At 35.3% G+C, this 27,868-nt stretch overlaps 1 protein-coding gene across 11 annotated transcripts; it reads right to left on the minus strand.

Moving 5' to 3' along the window:
- Positions 1 to 1,099: 1,099 nt before the first annotated feature.
- PDCD4 (programmed cell death 4) lies at positions 1,100 to 26,158 on the minus strand. Of its 11 annotated transcripts, XM_087932749.1 has the most exons (15): positions 26,079 to 26,158; positions 23,871 to 23,990; positions 15,742 to 15,904; positions 15,554 to 15,646; positions 14,618 to 14,727; positions 12,325 to 12,624; positions 11,730 to 11,824; positions 9,941 to 10,054; positions 9,149 to 9,370; positions 7,760 to 7,857; positions 6,685 to 6,799; positions 4,735 to 4,842; positions 3,742 to 3,852; positions 3,217 to 3,356; positions 1,100 to 2,215 (listed from the first exon to the last, which is right to left on the minus strand). In XM_087932749.1, exons 5-15 carry the CDS (start codon positions 14,661 to 14,663, stop codon positions 2,155 to 2,157), a joined length of 1,410 nt encoding a protein of 469 aa, XP_087788875.1. In that variant the 5' UTR covers positions 14,664 to 14,727; positions 15,554 to 15,646; positions 15,742 to 15,904; positions 23,871 to 23,990; positions 26,079 to 26,158; the 3' UTR covers positions 1,100 to 2,154. The 11 variants fall into 11 exon arrangements, with proteins under 11 accessions (XP_087788875.1, XP_087788867.1, XP_087788869.1 ...); XM_087932741.1 differs by lacking the exon at positions 23,871 to 23,990; XM_087932743.1 differs by lacking the exon at positions 15,554 to 15,646.
- Positions 26,159 to 27,868: the final 1,710 nt, after the last annotated feature.

Consider the following 27,868-nt stretch of genomic DNA (forward strand, 5'->3'; position numbering starts at 1 on the left):
ATTTTTGCCCTTTTGCCTTAAAGCAGCAGCAGTCAATTTTTCTGGCTGTGTGGACTTCTGTCTTTTAAATTATCCCTTTCTGAAGTCGATTTTGCTAGCTAAAATGCTGTGATTCCATTTTGAGTGTGAAGTTGGAAAGTATCACATTTGAAATCTCTTAATGCGATTGTCTTGTGTGAAAAATCAGCCCCTATTTTGCAGTATTTACATATACACGGATATACACATCAATAATTTTATGAGATCTGAACAGGAACTGTAATATTTGAATCTGTTTAATCTCAATATATCTGAATTTATTCTCTGATATTATTAGACATCTATTTTTATTGCTTTAGGGATGTTAGCAGTAGAAGATGTAACTACCATGGTGATGTGCAAGCCTAAATTGCTGCCATTAAAATCTGTTACTTTGGAAAAACTTGAGAAAATGCAACGCGAAGCACAGGAAATTATTCAACAACAGGAACAAGCTGCACAGCAGTGTTCAACATCTGCTCTTGATCAATAAAAAATCTATGATTTTCCTACTGGGTCTGTATTAGTGTATGTAGCAATACAATGACTTACGGATAACAAGATGAAATATTTTTTATCAAATGCATTTTAGATAAATGTTTACATGTATTATAATTTGTAAATATCTGGAAAACTATCAAAGTTATATTCAGCTTCTTGCTTTACAGGCTGCATATCTTGTTATAACATTAGTGGAATTTCTGAATAAATGGTTTTGCTACCAAGGTTTCATATATGCTGAGCCATAAAGTGATTTCTTGATTTTGACTTTGTGTTACATGAATATGGCTTTTAAATCATGACTCAGTGTAAACCAGATTTAGAAAGTTCAAGAGTAATGATTGTTATTAGAGGCCTTATGATGTATTTAATATTCATCTGGAATATTGTCCTCACAAGACATAAATTATGCAGTGGGGAAAAACACTACTCTTTGAGCATAAAGAAAGTAAGAGGATGCTTTAGAAAACTAATCAGTCCCCACTTACAATTATTGTAATTAAATTAGCTAGTAGGCTTTCAGCATTCAAGTCTGAATATAGCAAAGGTATTTCTAAAATGCAAACACACTGAAGAAACCTCAAATCTACTGAAGTTTATTAATGGAAAAGAGAGTAGTATGCTTTCTAGAGGCTTCCTCTTCCCAGATCCAGCCTTAAACTTCTAAACATTCAACTCCAACCTTTCTGGCATATTACTGGAATAATTTTTATGACTCTACAACTGCTCAGATTAGTAAATTGCATCTTGCAAAGGGAAAGTTGCCCCTAATGAACAATGTTTATGAAAAAGGAACATCAGGATATCATGACTGTATAGCATTACTGTAGTCTCAGTGGAACCTAGTTTACAACATATTCCCAACATACTAAAGGTATGTAAAAAAAGGAAGAATGTAATTTATACATGCATTGTGCTTGTTTATTCCCAAATTTAGTTCACTGATGAAATCAAGTAATATACGAACATATACCTCCTTTTAGGACTAAGGTGAGAGATTTAGATATAATTTTCAATGTAAATCAACAGGTACTTCTAGAAGTTAAGAATTTGCTCTACAAATTTATTTTACAATATACTCTATAATTACCCTTTTTCCAGTTTTATAGAAAAAGAATAGATGTTCCAGCCACCATTTGCTGAACTAAAGACCAAGATCGTCCTCTGAAAAATGTTTTGATCATACTAAATGTCTTAGCTCCTTTAAAACAAGTAACTTTTTTCTGTCTTGGTAGCAGCAAAGTAGAGGTCTAGCAGCTTAATATAACCCATTGCTTTGAATAAACCAATGATTTTATCACAAAATGCTGTCCTCAAAAGAAAGGAGCTGCAAGCAGGCATTAATGCAAAACATGGAATGAAATGAATTTACGGCACTTAATAAAAGATTGCCTTGTTTTTGCAAATTTCCATAGAAATCTGGTTATTTGTTCTGTCCAACTATAGGTCAGAGAAATGAAAGTTGGAAGATTTCTTGCATGAACACAAGTTTATATAACCATCAGCAATTATTAGTGCCCCCAAACAAGTGCATCTTTTAAAAATAAATGAACTGTGCTAAGCAACTATTACTATAGAATATATACACATATATTCCCTTTAAACATCTACAGCTGCAAGAGTTCATTCACATATTCAGTAGCTCTCAGACTTCAGACGCCCTCCATCTCCTTCACTTACAAAGCGTTTCCTTCCCCTAAAAAAAATAAAAAAATACAGATATCATTTCAGCATCTCCACTATTATTTTACATGGCTAGAGAGTTATCCATCAATCTGGGGAAATTATACATTAAGTAAACAACTGATCAAGTGTACATCAGCTACATACAGGCTTTAATTACCAGATTTTCTGCTTGTAAGATTAAGATTGGTAAAAGGAATAAATAGCTAAGGCCATCATTAAGCTATAAAGAAACTCTGGCATAATTAAGGCTAAACAGAGATTCCCGAAAAAGCACTTTTCTTCATAACCAAATGAAAAGCAGAATAGTTTTAATAAATAAAAATTGAATTTACCCTTAATTTAATTACAGAATGTTTCAAATATGTAAAAATATTTGGCAAAAAATATGACGGAGCTCAGAAGAGAATCTGGCAATATGTCCAGTCTTGCAAAAATAAATAAATGTAAATACAAATGTAAAAAAATTACCTTAATGGTTTGAATAAGTGAGACTTTAGCTATCTGCACATTGTGCCTAACTGCAACCTAGCAATGCAGATAAAGTATTAATCCAAATAAAAGCAAAATACAAAAAATTCAATATGGGAAAATAAGACTCTGCCTATTTCATAGGAAATGCAGGTTTTTAACTATATGTAATTAACAAATAGTGCAACAGTAATAAAATTTTTGTATGGTGCTTATAATTTTATATGCTGCTGGTGTTTCAGTAGCAGTATGTCATTAGGTAGTCTTAATAAAGACATCAACATGTCATTAGTTAGAATTATAAATGGTTTTATAGACAGTTTTAAGCAACATAGTTTTGGACACACAAGTTGCCCATTATCAACAAAATATGGACAAGTCTATATTATAGACATTTGAATACTAGCTTTAAAAGGGTTATTCACATTTCTGAGACGTTCACATGAAAAATGAATAAGAACCTTTTGCAACGTACTTATTAGTTATTTCTGAAACATATGAACATAAATAAACAGACAAATACACATATACTTAAATGTTTACCTGGAAGGACAGAGATCCCTTAATGGCTTTGAAATTATTCCAGCACTAAAGCATTCCTCTACAAATCGCTCAAGTACAGAATATGAATGTGGAACATCAAGATTAATGTCTGGGATTTCATGATAAACACGTTCATAACCCTGCAACATCAATATTAGGTGGAAGTATTTAGAATTTAACTCAGACCGATTCTGTATAAAAAGTCAATCTTTAAATTTTCATCTCAATAAATAAAGCTCCAAAATAGAGCATTTTCTGATAAATAGGTCAAGTAGCAAATAATGGCAAAGATTTCTGCCCAATCAAAATAAACTTAGATGTTCTAACATTGATCTTCTGCAAAGCAGTTTCCATTATTTTTTTAAAATGTATACTTTCAAGTTATGTAACAAAACAAACATTTTGTTATCTAATCTTAATTTAGAGCAGAGCTATTAATGTTACTTGGTGAATACAAATAAGTGCAATCTATCAAGCATTAAAATATTAACGGATAATACTTGGGAATGTATAATGCATATTTACTCTTTTCATTTGGTCCGTAGTGATGACAGCAGATCTCCAGAGGGATTTCAACAAACTGAGCATCATTTTAAAGTTTGTTTCTCCAGTTGATTCCAAAACCATCACAACTGCCTAAAATGTAAATATAAATTTAATTTTTAATTACAATGGTTAAAAAATATGTATTTTTAAATTGCTGAACTATTGAGAAGGCCCTAGCTATTGCATCAGGGTCAAAAAGAGGCTAGAATTGAAGAAGCTGATGCTATCCAATCACACTTTGTTATTCAGGTTCATTTTTGGCAAAAAAAATTGCTTCAAGAATATAACATATATGCATATACAAAATGTTTATAAACATTTAAAATTTATAAAAGAATTCAGGCAAGATTTCTGTTGTGTCATATTCACCAGTCCACTTAAAATATCCCAACATTATTGGCAGCTGCCCTCCATGATTTCAGGTAGTAGGTATTTCCATCTTACTTGCAGAAAACCAGAGGCTAAATCTAGAATATTCAGCATTCTTAAAGAGTTTTAGGTTTTTCATTACATTTGAATGAGCTTGGACAGGATCACTTACTGCAGAAAGGAACTTATTTACAATGTATGTTTATCAAAATAAGCTAATAAAATAGTATTTTATGAGCAGTGGTGGCACAGTAGTTAGGTGCAGTACCTCTGCTGACTGCAATTTGGCAGTTCAAATCTCACCAGGCTTAAGGTTGAGTCAGCCTTCCATCCTTCAGAGGTGGGCAAAATGAGGACCCAAATTGTTGGAGGCAATATGCAGACTGTATAAACCACTTAAGAGAGGGCTGTAAAGCATTGTGAAGCAGTATATAAGTCTAAGTGCTATTGGTATTATGTACCCTAGGCTGCTTACAAGAAGTAGCTTGACAACCATTACAGATAGTATAATTATATAAACTACCTAGTCATAATATGTTTATATTTTTTGATTATTAAACAATTAAATTACTACTGCCGATTTTTGTTTTATTCCTGCCTTACTTCATATACAAGTTCATGGTGAAAATGAGGTACTTCTAACTCTTGAAGACAACGTTCCGCTTCAGAAACATCTCCTGAAAGGAGGTACTCCTTCAACAGCATATCAATCTATTGAATTAAAAAGATAACACTATATTAGGCTAAGAAAACTAAGTTTTTTCTAAAACCTATAAGGATGTAAATCTACATTTCCATTTCATATACAAAAAATAAAAAACAGAATCATAAAATACAAACAGCACACAGTAATATTTATACATTTATTATATACAGAACAATTATAACAGTCTATAACAATTATATATTTTTATTATGTTTCAGCTGCAGGTTATTATTTTCTTTGAATTTCTCAGTCCCAACTTGCAAACAAATAAATATATACATAAATACATACAAACACACACAAGTCAGACCCCACAGTCACCATGTTTTATTAATATCATTATTTTATTAATATATTTATGAACATTATTTAAAGGAAACGTTATTGTACTTAGAAATGTCCAAAAGTCATGCATCAAACAAACAAGCCAGTGTTTAGAAGAAAATAGCAACCAATTCAAACATTTAATGTATTTTTATGTGATAAACTGTCTATATGTCATGATTTTTGATATACCATTTATAGGAATAAAGTTAATATGAAGTCACAAAAAATCCATGCAGTGTTTTATTCTTTTAAAAATCTCATTATGCTGAGATGCTTAAAGTACAAAATACAAGGGTCATTTTCTAGTCTAAATTATAATTTTTGTGTAGGTCATCAACATACTTTGTAATATATAAAATCCAATTAACAAATAGAGTCTACATTAAATATACGGTATGTATATGCCGCACATTTTTAATATAAAGCCTGTTTTCAGCAGTGTATAAACACATTGCATAGTTTCAGCGGTTCTTCGGCTCAAGGAATGTTATCCGTTCTTAAGTACGAGTTTTGACTTATACATAATGTAAAGTTGAGGACTGAGAATGGAACTTGTTGTTCACGGGGGTCTGCCTGTATATTTCACAGGGCTGTTTTTTTTCTCTATTGTCAGATCTGACTTTAGATGTAGGAGCCAATAAGGCACAAACACACCATGCTAATGCTTGATTGGTTGCACCATAAGATTACTTCATGCAACATCACAAATACATGCTGTGTTCTTTCCCTACCACCCAATTCACAGCAAGCAGCACAGAACTATTGCTGCTTCCTCTGCTTACTGTTTTTCTTCTTAAAGCTGCAGAAACAGTAAAATGTAACAAAGAAAAATAAAGGACTATAAAATGTCTATAACAATTCTGCAACTGATTTTCTTAACAATTACCACATATTTATAGCCAGTTAATACACTTCAAACAAAATTTGAAGTTCAATTTACTATGGGTTTTGTGGTAATGTAAACTAATAAGAGAAAAAGAAAAAAATTCAACAGATCTTCCCATAGAAGAAAAATGAGGCTTCAACAGATCTTCCATGCAACCAAAATGAGGCTTCAACTGCTGCCTGACTTGTCTCTTTGGGCAGCAGGACTAAGTTACTGACACCCAGAGAGAGTATATATAGAAAAAGGAAGCAGCAGCTACTGTACTTCCTAAAATGTCATCTTGCTGTTCTTTTCCCCTTGTACTTTCACTTTTGCAACAGTAGTGTACAAGCTCCAACCCCTGAGAAAACAGAAAAGTGGAACAATTAGCTATTATCTTCATTGCTTTTTAATACTTTCTTTGACTGAGGCAGCAGGAAGAACTGCACAAATAATGTTGTCTAAAGATTTAGTGGACAAATGAGAAGTTGTAGGAGACATTTGTCCACTTGCTTTCTTTATCTGAATGGTCAGATAACAACCTAAGTGAGGATAGAAAAGAATGAAGGGCTTAAAAATGTGTCCTTGAGGCCAGAATTATCTTGAATTCATGATTGAGTATGGAACCAATTACAAACCATTGGGTGTTAATTACCTCTTTAACAAGATGTTTTACAGACTGCTGCCCACCACCTGAGCCCCATACATTATCTATGCGTTTTCCACCTTTGTTCATGCTCAGCAGTACAGTAGCTCGATCCAGAGCAGCCCTATAAAAGAAATGGATTATAATGAGTTTCTTCTTATGCAGGGCAAGCAATTGTAAATAAATATAATCACAATTTTATCTGAAAATCTTAAATTACAAATTCAGTCAGACACAGTAGTACTAAACCATAATTTAGCAATCTTCTCAGTATCACACTTTTCTACAGCATGGCAAGGAGTCATTAAGAAATGTTTTTCCCCCAGCTTTTAAATTAGGTATAATTTGCCTTCCAAAATATCATTGTCTTTTCTCAGAGTTCAAACATGGACATCATATGAGTTTTCCAAAACTTTATTTTCAGAACAACAATCCTGTTAGATACAATTAAAAGCAATAGCTGGCTCCAAGTTCATAGCCAATGAATTCCAGCTCAAGTAAGGATTTGAACCTGAATCTTTCCACTACCATTTAACATCGTAACCACCACAAACTCCAAGTTCTTTAAGTGAAAACCAATCAGTTTGGCTTCTTTGAGAAACCATGATTAAAGCCAAACATGACTAGTATGTGGTACAAGTTTGAACAATTTAGTTTGGGTTTTGTAGTAATGAGAATTAAGATAAAGAAACCTTTGTATTCTTTAATCAAGATAAAAATAAAAACATTTAACATTCTGTATGTCTGAACCAGCTAGAACTTTATTTTGTACTTTGAATTTTCTGTTCTCATTTGACAATTTCATATTGATATATAGTATTACCCCACATTTGCAGTAATTTTCATACAAATCTAATAAATGGATTTATTTATGAATTTTAAAAACCATTATCACTATCCCTTCCATTAAGTTCATGTCTTTCCTTGTGTCTTGTCCTTTTAGCTATCAGTGTATGGAATACTTTGTTGCAAAATCACAAAAATAATCACTACCTAACTTTTTTTCTTTGTAATTAACATTATAAAGCATTTAAAAACTAGTGGATGTAATGCATGACTGATATATGAAAGGCAGACCACTTACCGAGCCTGAACACAATCCACAGTACCCTTGTAACCATCTATGTAAGTATTGCATAATATCCCATCTCCAACTGATCTTGCGATAAACTGACCCACCAGCTGTAAAGAAAAAGGAACAATTTTTTCAGACCAAAGTTGAGAGAGATACAATATTGTACTAAACAAGAGTATACCCATAAAATGGGGGAATAAACAGAGACTGGTTTTCTTTGCTGGGCCTATGCAACAGCATAGGCAAAGCTAGCATGTTAGCTTGCATCTCTCACTCAAGGTAACACCTCCATTTTCAGCCCTATCCTCTCAAAACAAAAAGCAAATAAATACATCTTAAGTAAATTATTTTTCAGTTTATTTAAGACTAGGTAAAATATCTAACTAAGCCACTACAAGGTTTTGTCTGGTTGGAGCTTAACAGGTTTTCCAAACCCAGCTATTATAATTTGTAAACCATCATCTATTTTATACACATGCTTACATACCACTTCTATCACTGCAAATTAATCAATTGTGACTTAGTCAATGTACTATAGTATTAAACAAGTTGCAGCTTAATAGAGGCACAAGATGAATAATAACTGTATGTTAGTAGATCCACAAATAAATGTAAACACTCTTCCACCTCTCCATTTAGGGACAACAGGGACTTAACAGAGAGAGATGATGAAAATGTTCTTAATACAAATCAACATATGATTGCTAATAAAGGTGTATATAAAATGTATAAAAGGTATATATAAAATGTTGCTTAACATACTTTTGGAAATGCTCAGGCTAGAGAAAAAAAGATATGTTTACTTTTACTTCCTCCTCTTAACTCCAGATCACATGATTTTTCCCTCCAATTCAAATATATAGGACAAAACTGAAGGAAATAGGTGTACAGGGAATTCAGTGTAAGACAAGAGACAGTTGCCAAATGAAAACATTTTCATTTTAATGAAAATTAATTCATGCACTTTTTCACTTAAAAGTATCATTAGCACTTTGTTTAGGAAATGCTTGCAAGTAAATATAGCAAATTCCATTTCATTCTGTTACAAGTAATTTTTATGATTTTTAAATGGTATGCATATATATTACAATACTAAAGTAGCAAGAGTATTCAAAATGTTACATATGCAGGTGGTCTTCATTTCATTCATATAAGAATGAAATGAACATTCATATAAGAATGAAATGAACATTCAATACAATTTGAGATACAATCCATGCTCTTACACTAGAGTTTACCTTCTGAAACTGGGCAAATTTGGCTAATCCATCCATTTCAGAAACCAAACCTTTAGTTGAAGATTCTACTGTTCATATTTACATCTAAAATACTTCTGTTTGATGTAGCAATGCAGATTAGGATTGAAGTATCTGATAACAACAGATGTACTAAACCAACCTGTGGAGCTCTAGGAGTGTCCAGTACTAATTCTGGCAAGTCTTTTAAAAGCCTGTCAAATGACTTTTCCACATCATGTTTGGAGATAACTGTCCCACATAAGTCAGCAAGAAGTTTTGAAGTCATTTCTCTGTGACTAGCCTTTCCTTCCAATGCCAATGACACAGCTAACACTGGAACACTACATTTCATTTCACCAAGATTAAGATCTTTCAGCATTTCCTAGAAGAGTAGAAACTGTCACTTTATTTTTGAGTGTTATAATTTGAATATTCTATAGAATAAACACAAGGGAATACATTAGTTCATGAGGCTACCCCTTTTACAAGACCATTTTGTGGAGAAAAACTTTTGGTAACTCAATTTATTTCATGGACAGAAAATATTTTTCCTTCAAAATTTTGGAATTTTTTAGATGGGAACAAACAGAAGGTGATTTTAAACTAAAACATGGTACTTTTGAGATCTGAACATTTTTGGGATATTCAGAAAGGCACTGTTCCATCTCTAGTTATACATAATAAGTTAATTGTCCTGAACTTGAAGTGCAACTTCAGGTATAAACAATTTCAAATCTAATAATAATAAACATATTTAACTGGATGGCTATATTCTAAAGCATAAAGGATTGAAAACAGCATGACAAAACTCTTAAAAATCTTATTTATACCAGTATTTATTAAATATATTAAAATTATGCAGTAAAATTTAAGTGATTAAGAGACTCCATTCTCCAAAAACGTTTTAAACTTCACTGATCATTATCTGCCTTTGAAAAGTAATTAGACATACCGCTACTTCATTAGTATCACCATGTTCAAAATATTCTTGAATTATTGGAGTTAGTGTTTTTTCACATGCTTTTTCATCCAAAGGTAGAACTACAGTTTCATAGACACAGTTATCCTATGTCAAACAAAGACAAAATACTTTACTAAACAAACATATTTGGATATTAAGAATATTTCCTTTGCTACTACTTAGCGGTTTCTGCCACCACTTTGCTCCTCTTCTACCATAATCTCTTATGGCAAATTAACAAAAAACGTACAGTTAAAATCTTGAAGGTAGACTACCAAATATATCTGAACATTATCACAATTCTTGGGCCAGAAAAAACGCCTTTTTTCTGTACTGAATATCTCTCCAACTACATATACAAATTTTAAAACAAAGGTACTTACGGTAATTACTTTGGAGTCAAGGATTTGTACAAGCTTTTAAAATGTATTTGGCATTACACACAGCCTTGGTTAGTTGATCTCAAAAATCAAACAGGCTTCAACAGAATATTACTTTTTATAATAATTCAACAGAATATAAGACAACCGAAAAATATCAGGGCTATAAATTAAACTGGGAAGTCAAAGAAACATCCTGGAACAAGGGAGTGGAAAATCATGTTCATAAGTTGGCCCACAACTATAGTTAGTCCTCAAATTATGTCCACAAATAAATCCATAATTTTAGTCATAGGACATTGTACTTGTTAAGCAAGACATCCACAACTGCCTTGCTCAACAAACAATCCCAGCTCTCCCTACTATAGTCATTAAGTGACTGAGCAGGTCAGGGACATCTTTGTAGAACTGGTGCCCACCAGCATATAGAAACATGACTCAGCCCGTAAGGTCTCAGCCAGCTAGGCACAGCAACTTGTTGGCTTCATCCCTGCCCTCCACTCCTAAAATGCCCAGCCTCATTCCCGCCCCATAATACACTGGTCTACTTACCTTCCCTTTCCTTTAGGTGCTGAAAGGTGCAGCCAGCCAATATGAGGCTCAACTATAAAGATAGTGAAGGCAATCTTCCTCAAGATTAGAGAAGCAATTTTTCTCAAGGTTGGCTCGGAACAGGAGTGAGGGAGACACGGGTATGGCCTTCCAGGCATGGGAAGTTAATGAAGGCTTCTCAAGAATGGTGAGAGAGTGGTGGGAGGGGCCTGTGCAACACTGGAAGAGGAGGCCTGTTCAACACTGAACCTTCCAGGAGTGGTGGAGCAGGGAAAAGACCAGACTTCTAAGCAGTGCCAGGGGGAGGACATTGCTGGGCCTTAACGACTGAAGCCTTCCAGCTTGATTCAGTTATGCCCAGCACATCAGTGGATCTAGTTAACCAAAGTCTCACAGTCAATGGTGAAACATAATGGAGTTGCAGCACTGCCATGCACGTTAAGGGTGGCATACTGCAGGCTGGGTCTTAAGTCCCTTCGTCCAGCACCATTATAATTTTAGTAGTCAATAAACAAATGGTTGTAAATGGAGGACCACAGGGATATTTCCATGAAGTCACCAGGAGTAGAGCTCAAAAACAACTTCACATTTTAAAAGTTGGGGATAAGGAAGGGATAATGGTCAAAGCAGAAGGTAAAAAAATACAATTTATTCTTACTCCTGCATATTCCAAAAATCTCTTTAAAATCAATTTTTGAAGCCCTGCACATCCAGTTATACATATAATAATCACAGAAGAGTTCTGCATAAGCATAAATTAGTGATCACAGTATCATTGTACACAATAGGGAAGCAAATTATATGGACTCATTCTGAACAATTAAGGAACAAACTAAGCATTTTTTTACCTGATCATCATCATAGTTGGGATCTTTAATATCCACTTCCTCCAAATCATATACTTGCCCTGGTGTTCCCCAAACACCTTTGCCTCCTGCACCACCTGGCCAAAGGGGTGGGGTGAGTTTAAGACCAAATGTAAAAACCAGATTATAATGATGAATATAGCAATTTTCTTATTACCTCACTCTAATATTTCAAGTGAACCCATTTCTCTCTCTCTCTCTCTCTCTGTCTCTCTCTCATACACACACACACACAAGCTTCAAAAGTTACGTGCCCAACTGTCTTCAGTGTTTTGGACAAGATGACATGTCACATTTTTAATATATTAAATATACTTGTTTTAAAATCATCATTTCATTTAAATTAACTGTATCAACATTTGTCAATGTTAAAACTAGCAATCTTAACTTTTTTTTCCAAAGAATTCTAAGGCAAATATTAAATTGAAGAGTTCTAGTTTTTCAAATCTCTTTGTTGCTCATCTTTTTATTACTTAAATTAAGCAAAGGCAACAAAGGACTGACATGAAGAAAAAAGCAAAATAAAAACCACCCTCCCACTGCTGTTTGCTAAAAAAAAAACCTGAAGAGCACTCACCTTTCTTTGGTAGACCCCTTCCCTTTCCAGATCGAGACCGCCTATCAAGATATTTTCCCTTTGGACTTGTTGGCACAACAACTCCACTTTTCAGAGCTTCACCAGTATCACTCACTGAGTCACCTCTTCCAGAGTCTCTAGAGGAGTTTTTTCTCAATCTTCTCTTTGCTCTGGCATTGATTTTAGCTTCATTAATAGATGTTACAGGGATCCAGTTGCCATTGATTTCAACTTTTATTTCATCAGGTCCAACATTTTCCTCATCACCAGAAAAAGGAGTATCACTAAGATTATCCACTTCTAAAAAAAGAAACACACACACACACACACACGCACACACACACACACAAGCTTTCAGCATAAACTATTCCTCTGAAAAAAACACAAACCTGAAAACACATACTAATGTTCTTGAGAGTACATTATAGTCATAATGGAACACACAATTCAGCACGGTATATTTAAAATTATCTATGTTGCAAAATTAGATTTTCTTAATGGTTTTAACTTCATGTTACAGCTGAAACAAATTAAATACTTGGACCATACTTCTGTGTAGATAAGGGCTATGACCTGAACATGGAGGACATTAACATCAATATTTTGCAACAGACAAATTGCTTCCTCATCAAATTATAGATCACAGATCCCCTTGATCCACACAATAGCAATAACAGATATACCACTTCACAGTGCTTTACAGCTCTCTCTAAGCAGTTTACAGAGTCAGTATATTGCCTCCAACAATCTGGGCCCTCATTTTACTGATCTCAGAAGGATGGAAGGCGATTTCAACTAAAGAGGACTAGTTAGAATGGTCCACTGATAGATCCCAACCGTTCTGGATCTATTAGATGAGTTCTTCAAAAATTTGGTGGCCAATTATGCTTAGGCGTATGTGCATATGTGTGTGTGTATTTCAAATAGCCTGTTCCAAATTTGAAGCAATTGCTCTGAATTCAAAATGTGGGATGTCATACATGATATATTTACATTCTAAAAATTTCAGACTATTTTACCACATGCATTACCTACTACTTTCATGTATAAATCATATATTACGCTAGGGAGGTCCATCAAAATATCTCTTTTTTCTTGAAATGAAGAAGCCACCAGTTGGCCTCAAATTTTCAACCAAGTAGTTCTGCATGGAGGTTATTTTATTTGAAATGTTCTAAGAGTAGTTCTACACCCTTTAGGACAGAATTTCAAATATGGTGAGGAATTGTCAGTAAGTATTCAAAATTTCTGAAAATCAAGGATATCTAATTGATTACATAAATTGATACAGATGTTCCTATCATATGTTGCTTAAAAAGTCACATGAGATACAGTATATATTGTTTTAAAACCTATATTACTATAAAGGATGAGGGCCAGTTTGATATCGTTTTTAAGCCACAAAGTTAGAATCCTGCCTTAGGGATAAAACCAACTGGGTGATTTTGGGCCAGTTACTTTCTCGCAGTCTAGGAAGAAAACCATGTCAAAACATTTCCAAAAATATATGCAAGGGACTAGTTTAGGCAGTTGTTGATAGTTACTCTTAACTATCAACTAGAAGGCACACTCTTGCATGAAAAAATATAATGGTCAATATGATAGATAGATAGATAGATAGATAGATAGATAGATAGATAGATAGATAGATAGATAGATAGATAGATAAATAGATAGATAGATAGATAGATAGACAGACAGACAGGCGTTTATGAGCTTCTCGTATACAGCTGCCATGCCATTGTGGGGAAGAAAAGTTACACCAAAAAAATCCTATAGAAAAATGTCTGGTCAATATTATATGGAGAAGAACTTAATTCAATTTAGAGACCAATCCTAGATTACAATTTTATGCATGCATTTGTATCACATCCAAAATATAAGGTCCTCTTTATACAGTGTTAATATTCAGTTTGATAGGATTTCTTATATTAATATGGATTTCTAGTAGCAGGGTCAGGATTTATTTTATAGTTTACAATTTCATTTTATGGCTTATTGTATTGACTATTGCTCCTATTATTTATAATCTACATAGAGTTTAAAAGCAATTTTCATGTTTTTAAATGTTGTATGTTTAGTTACAATCAATTAATGAAATGTTGAAAAGTTTTAATTTCTTTGTACTTGTGAATCCCTTTTTTACTTTTCCTACTCTTTCCCCCTTTTTATGCTTTTCCTTTCCTGAATATATATTTTTTCTTAAATGTACAATAAAATATATTCATAGATACTTGTACAAAAGGTGAATATACTTTCTGCTTTTTAACTGTGCTTTCTTTCAGTTTCTTACCTGTTGTTGTATTAATGATGTCTGTCTGTTCATTTTCTACTTCCATAGTTGTTCAACAGTATTTCAACTACACTGAATATAAATGAAATTTTTATCTTTTTGTTTCTGACCTAGTTAAGGGAAAGGGAAATTAAGAAAATTTATTACAATTTGGTCAGTTTTAGTAACTTGTGAAAATCCTGTATAGGTAGTCAGTCATCAATTGGGGCTGAAAAATGTTTTCAATCCTCACATTTACAGCCTTCACTAGTCTAGAAACAAAAAGCTTACGTAAGATCACAAGCACAGACATACTTTCACTTAGCAACTGCTTTGCCTAATGACCGATCCCAATTGTGATTGCTATATTCCTTGACAAAGTGACAAAAGCTACTTCGTGAATATTAAATTAACTGTAGTGTTATTTAACAGTGAGTTAAACAGTGAGTTAACAGTGGATTGGTAAAATATTTTTATTTCACCAACTGAATAACTTTTTAACAAACCAAAATAATATATCCACATACTTGTGCAATTCAATACAAGTAACAGCAATTGTAGGTTTTACACCTCATATATGTATTGTTTAGCTCACATAGGAAAATGTCCTAAATAATCTTATTACCATTATTTTAGTAGAAATTGATTACCAATACTGGTTGCCTAATTTGTCTGTATGAGGTTCTTTTGTAGTTCTCAAAACATTATACATATCATACCATTTTGCTTGTGTGCATTATTTTATCATAAAAGTAGATAATTGGATTTCAGGAATTTCTATGTTCACTTGTCAACTTTAAATTTTATACTGTATGACATTTTTAACATAATACTTTAAAACAAGTTAGCACCATTGTCAAGTTTTATTTCTAATCATATTGAGTTTAGATAAGATGGTAACAATACATATATCAGAGAAAAAGCAGACAACCATCCTAACATAATTTTAAATTTTACCTGGGAGCCTTTTATTATGTATTAAGAAATCCCAGTAAAGTTCTCAGTCAATATTTGACCAATATATCTTCTTTCTCCACATTCTTCCTCCACCTTTAACAAGTAAATACCATGCATTGCTAGGGGCTCATATTATGACATCAGGTGTCTTACTTCATACCTCACAGCAAGGAGTTTATCTGCATTACCTCAGCCAATCATGCACAAGTTATACAGGTTGCTGATATATTTCTTTTTGCTAGAAAAGTTCACTTAGATTTTTCTCAAAAACTCAAGATGTCCAAGTAACAGATTAGTTTGTAAAATTAATTCCTTTCCTCTTGATGCCTTCCATAACATAAAGTCAGCCTCCTTGAAAGCAAAAGAAAAACACAATTAACTAGCAAAATCAGTAATAACACAATAGTACTTTGTGAACCCAGAATGATTTTATATACTGTTGAATTTTATCAAATGAATGTACATTACACAAAGTGTACCATTATTATAGTAGTTAAATCAAACTCAGGGTATGGGACTATCAACCTTTCTTCATAGTAGGATTTTATACCCAAATATAATCACAACTTATATATAGAAAATAACATCTTGCTCACGTTATTTATTTAAATAAGGAATGAACATGCACCCCACCCCCCAGCTTAGAGTATTTCTAAGATGTTTATACTTGTGACTGATCTTATAAACACTCATCTAAAAGCCTTGAACTTGAACTTACTTCTGTGCAGCAAATAAATACCGTGTATAAGCATACATAGGTTATCCAATAAACCCATAGTTAAACATCACAGCACCTAAAAGAATGGTATATGTATTGATTGGGGAAGAGAGGTGATCATTTTTCAGAAATTTGCATTACCTATACTGATCCAAATGGAGTATTTGCCTCGTTTGTATTAGTCACTGAATTGTTTGACCTGTAAATCCACTGGGGTCAGCTAAACTGAGGGAACACTGTATTCTGCTATTTGACTTTGGCAGAGAGACAATAATAGTAATTAGTTAAAACTAAAATGTCGAAAGAAAGGACAATTACTTTTTAAATTATTTAATAAATAATCTGGCTTTGGTAGAGATTTAGAGACAGATGAATAGTACTTCTAAAGAATATGCTTATTTTTCAGAAACACACAGATGACATGATATGGATTCTTAAGAACTTAGCAAATAAGGTTTCTAAGGTGGACATTTTACCTAAACTTTTTCTAACTTGATGACGGTTTAATATTTAAGAGAAAATCTACAATTTTTTGGTAGAGATATAAAATGAAGGGATATTACAAAAGTAATTAGTGGCAGATGACTGTAAAAAGAAATTATTTTTTTATAACTATTTAAATCAAGGTATTGATTTAAGGATTGATTGCAATGTAAATAAACCTTTATGGGAGGTTACTTACTTTATTCAATATTATGGCATTTGAAAAAGAAGTCCCAAAAAATTGCAGGCTATTTTGAATGAAATTTTTAAAAAGATGGTTTACAAAAAACACTGGCAAATTCAATTTTTGTATATCAGATCAACATTTTATGACAATTTCCTATGTTAAACAGAAGAAAAACGGACAAAATTGAACTATGCAAAACAGAAGAATTTTGAGTTTGCAAATAAACCCAGGAAATGGTTTGTTTATTGAGAAAGGAAAAACAATATTGAAAATGCAGGCTGCCAATACTGTATTATTGAATAATGCATATATACATACAAAAATTCAGACTGTTATTCCAATTTGTATAATGTATAAGCTATTTCCTTGGAACACATAGCAGAGTATTTTAAAAATAGAAAGGACCTAAAGCCACTGTGTAGGGGTGGTGAAGAGGGGTGCCCTGCAAGTCATGGAGAGTAGCAAGTCATCCCTCTCATTCATGATGAGAAGAGGCAGCCATCAAGTCTGCCACTAAGCTGGGACAGCCGAGGAAACAAAGAAATGTGCAGGAGCAGTGTAGATGAACAGTGGTTGGAGCTGGGTTTATTTAGACCCTAAATTTAAAGAAAAAAAGAAAAAGGAAAATCCAGGAAAAGAGACTCTTAGAACTATTTCTCAAAGCGGCAAACAATCATAGAAAAATCCTAGAATTGAAAGAAACTATGGAGAAAAGCTAAATACCTTTTAAAACTCTGGACTTTTAAATTGGGCAGGCGTTGTTTTGGAAAGGCATTATAAAATGCTGGAATTATCTACCATATTTTTGGAGTATAAGTGTCAAATCATAAAACATTTCTATGGCAGTTTTAAAGTTGCCAACAGAAAGGGAGGGGGAAAGGGGGCTTGAAAGAACAGTGCGGCAGCTTGGAAATCAAGAGTGCATTCCATACATAGCTTTTCAGAGATTGTAACTAAGTGAGTGAAGTTTCTGCCATGCAAAAAAATGGAGAACATGATTGATGATTCTTGGCTATGGATGTGTCTCATTGGGGAATATGAATTATGATATACCAGGGGGTGGGAGAGAACAAGGGTCAAGGGTGATAGTGAATTATGTGTCTCAGAGTACACCCAGGCAGTGCCGACATTGGGGTAATGGCTCAGCATGAAGCTTGCCATTCAGAACTAAAATCCATGACATATGATAAGCTGAGCAATAAACTGATTTTGTTTTTATGGGCTTGTCTTTAAGTCAGCATTGGTTGCTGGACACAGCTTGGGTTAGCCCCTGCAGATCTATTGTCAAGATTTTCAAAAGTAGTTTGCCCTGATTGATTCAAGATCACCAGTTGGTTTTGTGCTTAAGACAGAACTCACAGTCTCCCATTTATAGCCTGGGTCTAAACCGGGGTGTCCAACCTTGGCAACTTTAAGACTTGTGGACTTCAACTCCCAGAATTCCTCAGCCAGCAAAGCTTGTGGACTTCAACTCCCAGAATTCCTCAGCCAGCTTTGGAGTTGAAGTCCACAAGTCTTAAAGTTGCCAAGTTTGGGGACCCCTGGTCTAAACCATTACACCAAACTGGCTCTCAATAAACTGAATAAAATGGGTTAAATTCAAGAACCTATGCTACATAAAACATGGTTTACTGTGATATATAAACCCAGTAACCATCTCTTAATACCAGAATCTCACAGAACCTGTCTTTCCACAAGAACCCCACCATTTATCTTAATTTCAAAGAAGGGAATAATTCATGACTAATTTTTCCAGACTAGAAATTCTGAAACCCTTACTTTCACTAAAACAATGTTTTGGGTAACTTTACATAACAGTTTTGGAATGCTTACAAATTTCTGTTCTGTTTTAAAAGAAATAATTGGTGCCCTTGAGGGAATGAAGGAAAAAATGTAGTTGCATTTGATACCTATCCTTAAAACAACAAATTAATCAAATGGGAAATCAAGACACAAACTTGCATAAAGAGTACCTGCCTTTGCCACATAAAGTAGAGCAGTCTTTTTTCAGAATTCAGTTGTATCATTTTCCAGTGACTTCTCTTCTTTCTCTTCCAGAGAAAGAACCAGGCTTAGCAGCTGTCACTGTTGCTTCATGTAAATTAAAGCTATATTTGTATAACCCACTAAGCCACAAATGATTTTAACATAGTTTACTGAATAACCACAACTGCAAGGGTTCATCCAAAATGTTAAACCACAAATCCAGGTTTACAAATCATAGTAACTTGGTTGAAACAGAAGTCAACAATTAACAGTTGACATTACAGTTCAGCAACAGGATCAAGTCAAGCACAACCTACCCAATGTACCTCAAATCAGTTAAATAATTATAAGCACCACTACCAAAACAAACTTTTTAAGGGAAACTTGATTGGCATCCTAAAGTTGTGTCTTGGGGAGTCTCCATAATGTGAAAACCAAAGAAAGAATTGTAAAATCTAAGAATACTCCGAGAGTGACAGGAGGATGATCACAGCAATAAGAGCTGCAGCTGCTGGGACAGCAACTGCTTTAATCTCCATGAAAAGGGCAAGATTCTGTTTCTGCAAGCTAGAGGACTCATCTACCCCATTATTGCCTACTCTTCTTCCTCAGCCCCGTCTCCTTTTCAAAGCAACCGCGATTAGCAAAGGATGGGTATGCGTTCCACTTTTATCTAGGTGGTGATTTTTACTCGGATCGGGCACTTAAACGGAGCCGGCTCTCATCGCGCACTTCGCGCTCTTTTATGGGAGGAGAGCCCCAGCCGCCTCAGGGTTATTATCAGGATGGTCGTTTGTGTGAAACGGGACCAAGAGCAGGGGGAAAAAGACCGAAAGCGGAAGCCGCACGAGACCTGCGATCTCTGTCTGAACCTCTACCTCAGAAAGGACCAATGCCAGGAGAGACAGCACAGCAGTTCCCCCCGACCAGTTCGAGAAGCGGGAGAGGGGCGTTCCGAAATGTGAAAAGTAATATTCTCTCCCGACTTCAGACATAAAAAGAACATCCCCCTTTCCTTCACAGCGCCGCCTAAAAGGCGAGTCCTCCGCTTTTAACGTCACGTTCCCCGAGGACAGCGAGGGAGTTGAATTACCGTAGGCGGCGGCTTCGGAGCTGCCCAGACGGCCACACCTCTTTTTTTTTCCCCCTTCCCTTAAGTCGCCCTCGCCAGTACTCGCTTTCCCTTGGTTTCTGTTTGTTTTTCTTCTGCCCAGCAACACCAACACGAGCGCCCGAATCTGATTGGACAGTTTGTCCCTAGCCGGTACAACCAATGTAAAACGAGAAAAGCCAGGTGATCCTACGGAGGACTGCTTAAAAAATAATATTTGGGGTGGGTGGGGGTGGTGATGCCCTGTTAGAAGTTGACGAAACCATCTCAAGTAAAAAGGAGGATAGATTACTTTGAGATATCAGCGATGGAGGTAACTGCAGATAAATGGGTCAAACAGGTTAAGGTTCAAAGGTAAAAGAGCAAAAGAAAAGATCATTATCAATGCATGTCCTGTAAGGGTAAATTCAACCCGCTTCTTTTTCCCCAGGAAAAAAAAAACAGCGATAAAGAAGGCTGTGGCTGAATTACTGGTGAATGTATGGCCTCGAAACAGCTTGTCAGAGTAATTCTTATTCCCATCCCAGAATTCAAGCCCCTAATTTACTTTCTGAATAGATTCCTTAAACTTAATGGGATTTCTAAGTGAACATACACAGGATTATGTCCTTAAAGTAAACTTACTGGAATGTTTAAGAACAGCTATAAGCTGCCTGTTTTGAACCTCAGCAGATACATAAACAGCTGCTCTCCTACTAGAGTACTTGCACTTTCAAAAAGTATTAGATCACCTTTACAGTTCATTAATTTATTATTCAGTAATATATTCAGTAGGTGCACTTATGAGAAGCCAAGAATGCTGTCAAAAAGTACAGTAAAATGCAAACTTCAGGGAAAAAAACTTCAAAAGAAATCATCTAAAGATTGTATTAAAATGTTCCTGGCAGAACTGCACCTGAAAGGGCTGCCATAAATGTTATTTGGGTTCACGTTTCTATTACAAAAGAATGTGCATTTATAGCTTATGATTAACCTCACTCCATCCTTTAAAAAAGACTCTCCCTGACCTTCCAGTTAGCCTGCTTTAGTGTATACAGAGCCTCCCCCTTAATTATATAGTGTAACATTTGAATAGCTAGCAGCTGTCTTTAGTTAAAAATAGCAATGCTAAAAATCAGTCAAGTATCCCCATTATTGATGCTTCACCAAAAGTCAAACTAAACTTTAACTCTCCCAGCATTTCTCTTCTACTAGGAAATGGCTGGAGCAAATCACTTAGAATCTAAAACTGATCTTACATATTATTCCTCAAAAACACACTCTTCGAAACAGTTCAACTTCATTTTAGCATCTTTGCCATTGCAGCATCAAAGGAAGTAATCTTTTTTTTATTAGAAAATAATTGCAAACAAAGGATTAGTAAGTCATGTGCGAGTCAAGCAGTCATATATTTGTTTAATAAATATTTATCTCAGTAGCAAATGATGGAAATTATGTTTATTCTACAAGAGAATTGTGCATAAATATGTCAAATTATTTGAAAAACAAATTGAAAAGCAAGGCAATATTCTTTTTTGCAATAACCTATATGAACAGCTATTATCATTGTTCCTTTATAATTGCAGCCAAAATGACCTGCACATTCCTAATTCTATTTATATATTAAAAAAATGAGGCATGCTTTTACTTTCTATCACTAACTGAAGTCTTTCTTTCTAAGAGCAATTAGATTAAAGAAATATCCTGGTTATAATATAGGGTTAGGGTTATAATATAGGAAGAGCATATTTTAAACCCATTGGCAGTGCCTTAACATTTAATTTCTAGTTTCCATGTTTTTTTTTTAAAGCACTACATAAAACTGCAAAAGACTGTAAGCTATAATTTAGTGCATTATATTACAACCATAAGAAGCTAAAATGAGAGCTATTTCTTTAAAAAAGGTAAGACCTGTTTGAAGAAACAAAGGTCATCTAGTCCAGTGGTCGCCAACTTTTTGGACCTCAGGGACCACCAAACTCATAATTTTTGATCCCAGGGACCATTAACTGGTTCGGTGGGCGTGGTGTAATTTGTGGGTGTGGCTTGGTGGTCATGTGACTAACTGGGCATGGCTTGTATGTAAATATTATAAATATTTATATAAATATTGATTTTTTTTATAAAAAAGAGCAACTTTTACCCAAAGTCAGGCAAAGCAGGCAGGCAGATTGAGTTGCTCACAGAATCACAGATTCATTCAGAAAGCTATCTATCTGCCATTGGCTAGCTCAATCTGTCACATAAAATTTGCTTGCAAGCAAACTCATAAAATTTGCTAGCAAGCAAACTCACAAAATTAACTCACAACACACCCTGTATGTAAATATTGAATTTTTTACTTTAAAAAAGAGCAATTTTTACCCAAAATCAGGCAAAGCAGGCAGATTGAGTTGCTCACAGAATCATTCAGTGATCTATCTATCTGCCATCGGCTAGCTCAGTCTCTCAAATTTGCTTGCCGTAAGTCTGCACTGAATTTGCTTGCAAGCAAACCTTCAGTCCTAAGGGAGGTTTGGCTGTGCTTAAAAGCAGAGCCAAAAATCAGCTAGAAAGTAAGAAGTTCAACCATTTCCTGCTTCCTAGCTAATCTAAATCTCCCGGTACAGCAGAACAGATGATGGTCGGAAAAATAGCAATTTTAGCAGGCAAGTTTGCCAGGTAAGGAGTGAGTGGGTGGGGAGCGTTCCTGCAGGCGGCACAGCCTTGTGCTTCTGCACTGCCTGGATTAATTGCTTGGGGGCGGGGGTGCTCTGGGAGTGAGATTTCTCTGCAGCCCACCAAAATTTTCTCAAGGCCCACCAATGGATCTAGTCCATGCTTTTGCTAGCTAATGCCCTATGTGTTCAACAGTAATTTCATTGCTGTAGTAATGGTTAAGGCATCAGGCTAAATACCCAAACACTACGAGCTAGGTGACCTTGGAACAGTCATTTTCTTTCAGTCCTGGGAAGGAAGCAATAGCAAACCACTTCTGAAAAACCTTGCCAAAAACCTGCAGGGGTTTGTCTAGGCAGTGTCCAAGAATCAGACACAATTGTATAGAGAAAAAAATTATTCAATACAGTTATAGCAACACATAAATGTACAGGGGACTGCATTGATTATCCCTTTGTTTATCCCAGGGGTCTTCAAACTTGACAGCTTTAAGACTTGTGGACTTCAACTCCCAGAATTCTTCCTCCAGTCATGTTAGGTCAGGAATTCTGGGAGTTGAAATCCACAAGTCTTAAACTTGCCAAGTTTGAAGAGCCTTGGTTTATCCCTTTGTTTATCCCATTGTTAATCCAGGCCAGAAGAATGGTTATTAAGTATGTGGAGGATCAAAGGATTTGATCCTTTGAGGATTTGCTGTGAGTTGGACATTAGCTGAGATAGATGCCTTGTCTTGCAAGATTATTTGGGATCAGTTTGAGTCTGTGCTTCTTGAGGAACTGGGGCAGGATTCTATGTGCTGTAAGCTCTGCAATGTGAAGACTAAATCCCGGCCTTTATCAGTTTTGTGAATGCTGCCAAGGAGGTACTGAACCTACCCATCCTAAATAATTATCAGTCTCCAATCTTCATATTTTATAAAAAAATTGATTAGCTGGACCCTTTTCAGTTGGGATTCAGATCTGCATAGGAGACAAACAATTAATTGTTCTTGTTGATGATCTTTAGTGGGAGTGGGATAAGGAGAATGCAAGACTCCTCATTCTGCTGGATCTTGAATATCTTGGATCTAGGCTAGTTGAAAGTGGGGGGCACTGTTTTTCACTGGTCTTCCTTTCTGAGAGGCTACTTTCAGTGGAGCAGAAATCACATCTATGAGTACTGAATTGCAGAATGCTGCAGGTTTAGTTTATCATACCTGTTTTCAACATCTATATTAATCTGCTGGAAGAGGTCATCTTCTGGTAGAAGCTACAAACAGAACTGTATATCGCCATTCAGAGCTGGGCAAGAGATGTGGTGCAGTTTCGATCAGGGTCTGGATAAATTAAATAGGCTTAGGCCAAATCTAAGCAAGATGGAATGGAAAGTGTCTTATCATTAGGCTTGGATTACTCTTTCCCCAAACAAAACTGTGCAGTTTGGGGGTCTTTTTCGACTCATAGTTCCTGCTATGCATTAGGTGAGGTTGTGGCTAAAACATCCTCTGCATAAGCTGTGGCTTTTTTTTTTAAAGAGACTTTGCACAGTTAATCACACCCTTGTTACCTCCTGCCTTGGCTACTGCACAAAAGTAGTTCTCGAAGACTACTCAGAAGCCACAACTGTTCAACAAAGGGTTTTTTTCACGTAACATCCCTGCCAAGTGATAAATTGGTTGCTGAATAGCAGCCAGATACAACTGAAGGTGCTGCTTATTATCTTGAAAGCCTTTCAAGATTCAGGATAACTCAGAGATATCTTCTCTATGTTTAATCAACAAGATGAGAAAAAGAAGGCTTCCTGAGGATCCACTGCCAAAGGGAATGCAACTGAGCATTCTTGATGATAAGCCACTATATTCAGATATCTGGACCATCCTCTTCTTCATTTGCTTCTAAAGAGCCTTAAAAACATGGCTGTTCCAGAGAGGATTAGGGTCTGATGAGTATTATTCTAGCCCAAGGGTTTTCAAACTTGACAGCTTTAAGACTTCCCAAGTTTGAACACCCTTGTTCTCTAGCCCAAAGGCTGTGCTCTTCATGTTTTTCAATAGTTATACTGTATTCTTTTTTCACCAACTGTAACCCTATGTTATATGATACCCTGTCCATTGCCGGAGACAACAAAGGTCTAAAAACCCAAATAAATGTATTCACATATAAACATTCCAACTAGGCAATGATTACCCACATCTTCAAGTACATCAGATACGAAATGTAGAAAAAAAAATAGGAAAAAACTCATATCCAATAGCATTACTTATTTAAACTAGCTAGAAACATTATTTTCCAGTCAGATAAACAATATGAGCAAAATTATCCATGGGATACTGCTTATCAACTTTTTTAACTGACTCATAATTGGCGTGAGGGAGGAAAAATCGAAGCCCTATAGAAATTAAAGGGGGAAATTTACAGTCCATACTAGGAAAGATTATCTACTATGTTTTGGATGAGGGAACAGTCTGCCGCTTTCTAACTTCAGAGGGCCATAACTGAAAAACCGAGAAGAACTTAACATATGGCATTTTCCATAGGACCTACAATCTAGGATTGTTAATTTCCTGTATCTTTTGTTGCGTATCTGCAGCCCAGGTATGGAAGCGCTACTTCCACGGATTATGCTACTTCGAACCCTGGCAAGCCTTCGTAGATTCCCGTTAAAGAACGGCAGCCACGGCATGCAAAAGTTCCACTCCGGATAAAGCAAGCCCGTTACGCAACAGCACTCACACCCCGTTTCTAATAATCAGAAAATCAATAGTAGGCTGATTAGGAGTATAAAATACGTGGAGGGTTAATCTGTAAAACATCTTAGTATAAACGTATTTCTTCAAAAGTCCGTCCTGCTGCCTTTATAGCAAGGCTTATTTTTTTTTAAAAAAAAAAAAACCTCGATTTCAGGCTACAATGCTGTGCACGTGCTATAGATCTGAGGCTTATTCCGTAGCGAGATCTATCGAACAGAGTGAAACTCAGTATTGTACGCAACCTCCGGTAGCTGTAGCTCAGCCTGCAATCTTTCACAGAGCAAGGTCTAACTACTCAGTACAGCGGAATTTACTTCCGAAAACACCGCACGCTGATCAGATTGGCCAAAAGCTGATTTGGTAACCAGAATTATCTGGTTGAGTGCAACTGAAACACCAGAAAAGTCAACAACTTTCCCTTTCTACAATTTTTTTAACTACGGGCAAGCAAAACGTGTTCCCGTGACTTTTTAAAATTATTTTAAACAACGGAGTGAACCCTGCTCCCGTTGGTTCAGATGGAGAAAACCCAACACATTGCACCTCCTGGGTAATAAGATGGCCCTGGCGCACGAGCGATTTCATCCTTCTAATTTCTTCGGCGCGACAAGGAGGAGAGAGGAAGAACATTAAAAGAACTTAAGTTACTTAAAAGTGAAGAGTCTGAAAAGTCACCCTTTTCCTCAGAAGTCCCTGATCGCAGATTTCTAGCTCTTTCTCCTCGGACAACCAGTTTCAGTTCCTTCCACTCATTTGCGGTTGTTTTTAAACAGGTCTTGGGTTTTCTTTCCACGTTTAGCCACATGTAGGCCCGCCTACGCGGCTCAAGAAAAGCAACTATTGGGCGAGGCGGTCCTTAAAATTACCATAAGTTCTTCCTCCAGGGCGGAGCGTGTGTAAGCAACTTTTCTGAGGTTTTTTTTTCTTTTTGAAATCGAGTCAACTGCCATTTTCTTTTGCGCACTTAATTTTGTAAAGAATTTAAGGCAAGTTATTCGATTTGAGGTTGTTGTCCTGTGCGCATCGGAAGTAGTCGCGGTTCTCCCCTACAGTTCCCGGTTATTTAGTAAGACGTAAAGGCCGATTAAGTTCCATGGAAATTACTTTTAGGTAGGCAGAGGATTGCAATACTTAAAACAAAACAAAAATGCCCGCATAACGCGGTGTCTCATAAACGAGACTAAAGAGCGATGAAATCAACAAAAGATTCTGTACTTTCTCTTCTATACAAAGTGGGTTTTTTTCTGCTGCTGTGCGTAGGGCGAATAGTGCACTAAACTAATACTAGTAACTCAGATCACCGTCCCATCACAGTTCTTTAAGGGACTATCAAGAGTTCATGTGCAGATTATTAATTGAGTAGGTTTGATGTAGGCAAAAAAACCTGTTTTGAGCATTGGAAATGCCTTTTGAAGCAGACCTAAGGAAGTGTAGAACAATCTGAAAAGATTCCTGCATGAGAATTAAAAATTACAGATAATTTCATTTCCTATGCAGATTAGTGCAAAGTATTGCCTTTTGGGTTTTTTCATCCAGCTGTATTTTTTGTTATTCAAAAATTACTAATTTGTCTTTTTTAAAAGTGTGAAGATTTATCAGTGCCAAATACGCCATAATAAATCAATCATTTGAATAAGATTAAAATCCATGCATTCAGTGCCTTAGAGAGCTGACTAAAGTAAAGGATGGTGCCTTTTTAAAGTATTCTGGGACCCAGAAACATCCACCTAGTGCAAACCTGTTTCTTTAAAGGGAATTTTATCCTTTTCAAAACAGTATAGACAGTTTTCCTTCCTCCAGCCCACTGGTGCTTTTTGAACCAATTCTATATGGTTTGGAATTGCAGCAAGTTCTCTGACATTAGAATAAAGGAACTACTGTATGTTTATCAGTTGATGATAGTACAAATCACACTTACCCTGTCCCCACAGTTCCAGTGGTTTCCTGAGTATATTTTTTTATTTGATTGATTTCTCACTCATGTTCATAAGCTCCCAACACGGGAAACTCTGAAAAAACTTAGAGACTCTGATACAACTCACAGAAATTGGTTTTGAAAAAGAACAGAAATGTGAAATAATGTCTCTCCTATCTTAATTATTGAAACTGCATTTTAGTTAACATTTAGTCTTTGGATATATTTGCTTGACAGTCATATTTTCAGGTCAGAAAAAATTAAAATGCATTCATAAGTTATTTTTTTTAAATCTCATTAGTATTTTGTAATGCAAGTCCAGACAAGTTCTTAAGGATTGTATTTATTGTGCTTTTCTGTTCATCTTGCACTAACAAAGGTGTTACTTAGTTTAAAATATGCAGGAAGAATCTCACAATGATCTGATAAGACGCTAACAAAACACAACCCATACAGAAAATTTTAAATCACAAGGAATAAATGACATGTAATTATTGAAACCGTCTCAATCTGGCATCCTGTAGATTTAGTCATATTGGCTGATATTTCT

This window comes from Pseudonaja textilis, chromosome 4 (genome assembly GCF_049901715.1).
Source record: "Pseudonaja textilis isolate UNSWEBS1 chromosome 4, rPseTex1.2, whole genome shotgun sequence".
NCBI classification, from domain to species: domain Eukaryota; kingdom Metazoa; phylum Chordata; class Lepidosauria; order Squamata; family Elapidae; genus Pseudonaja; species Pseudonaja textilis.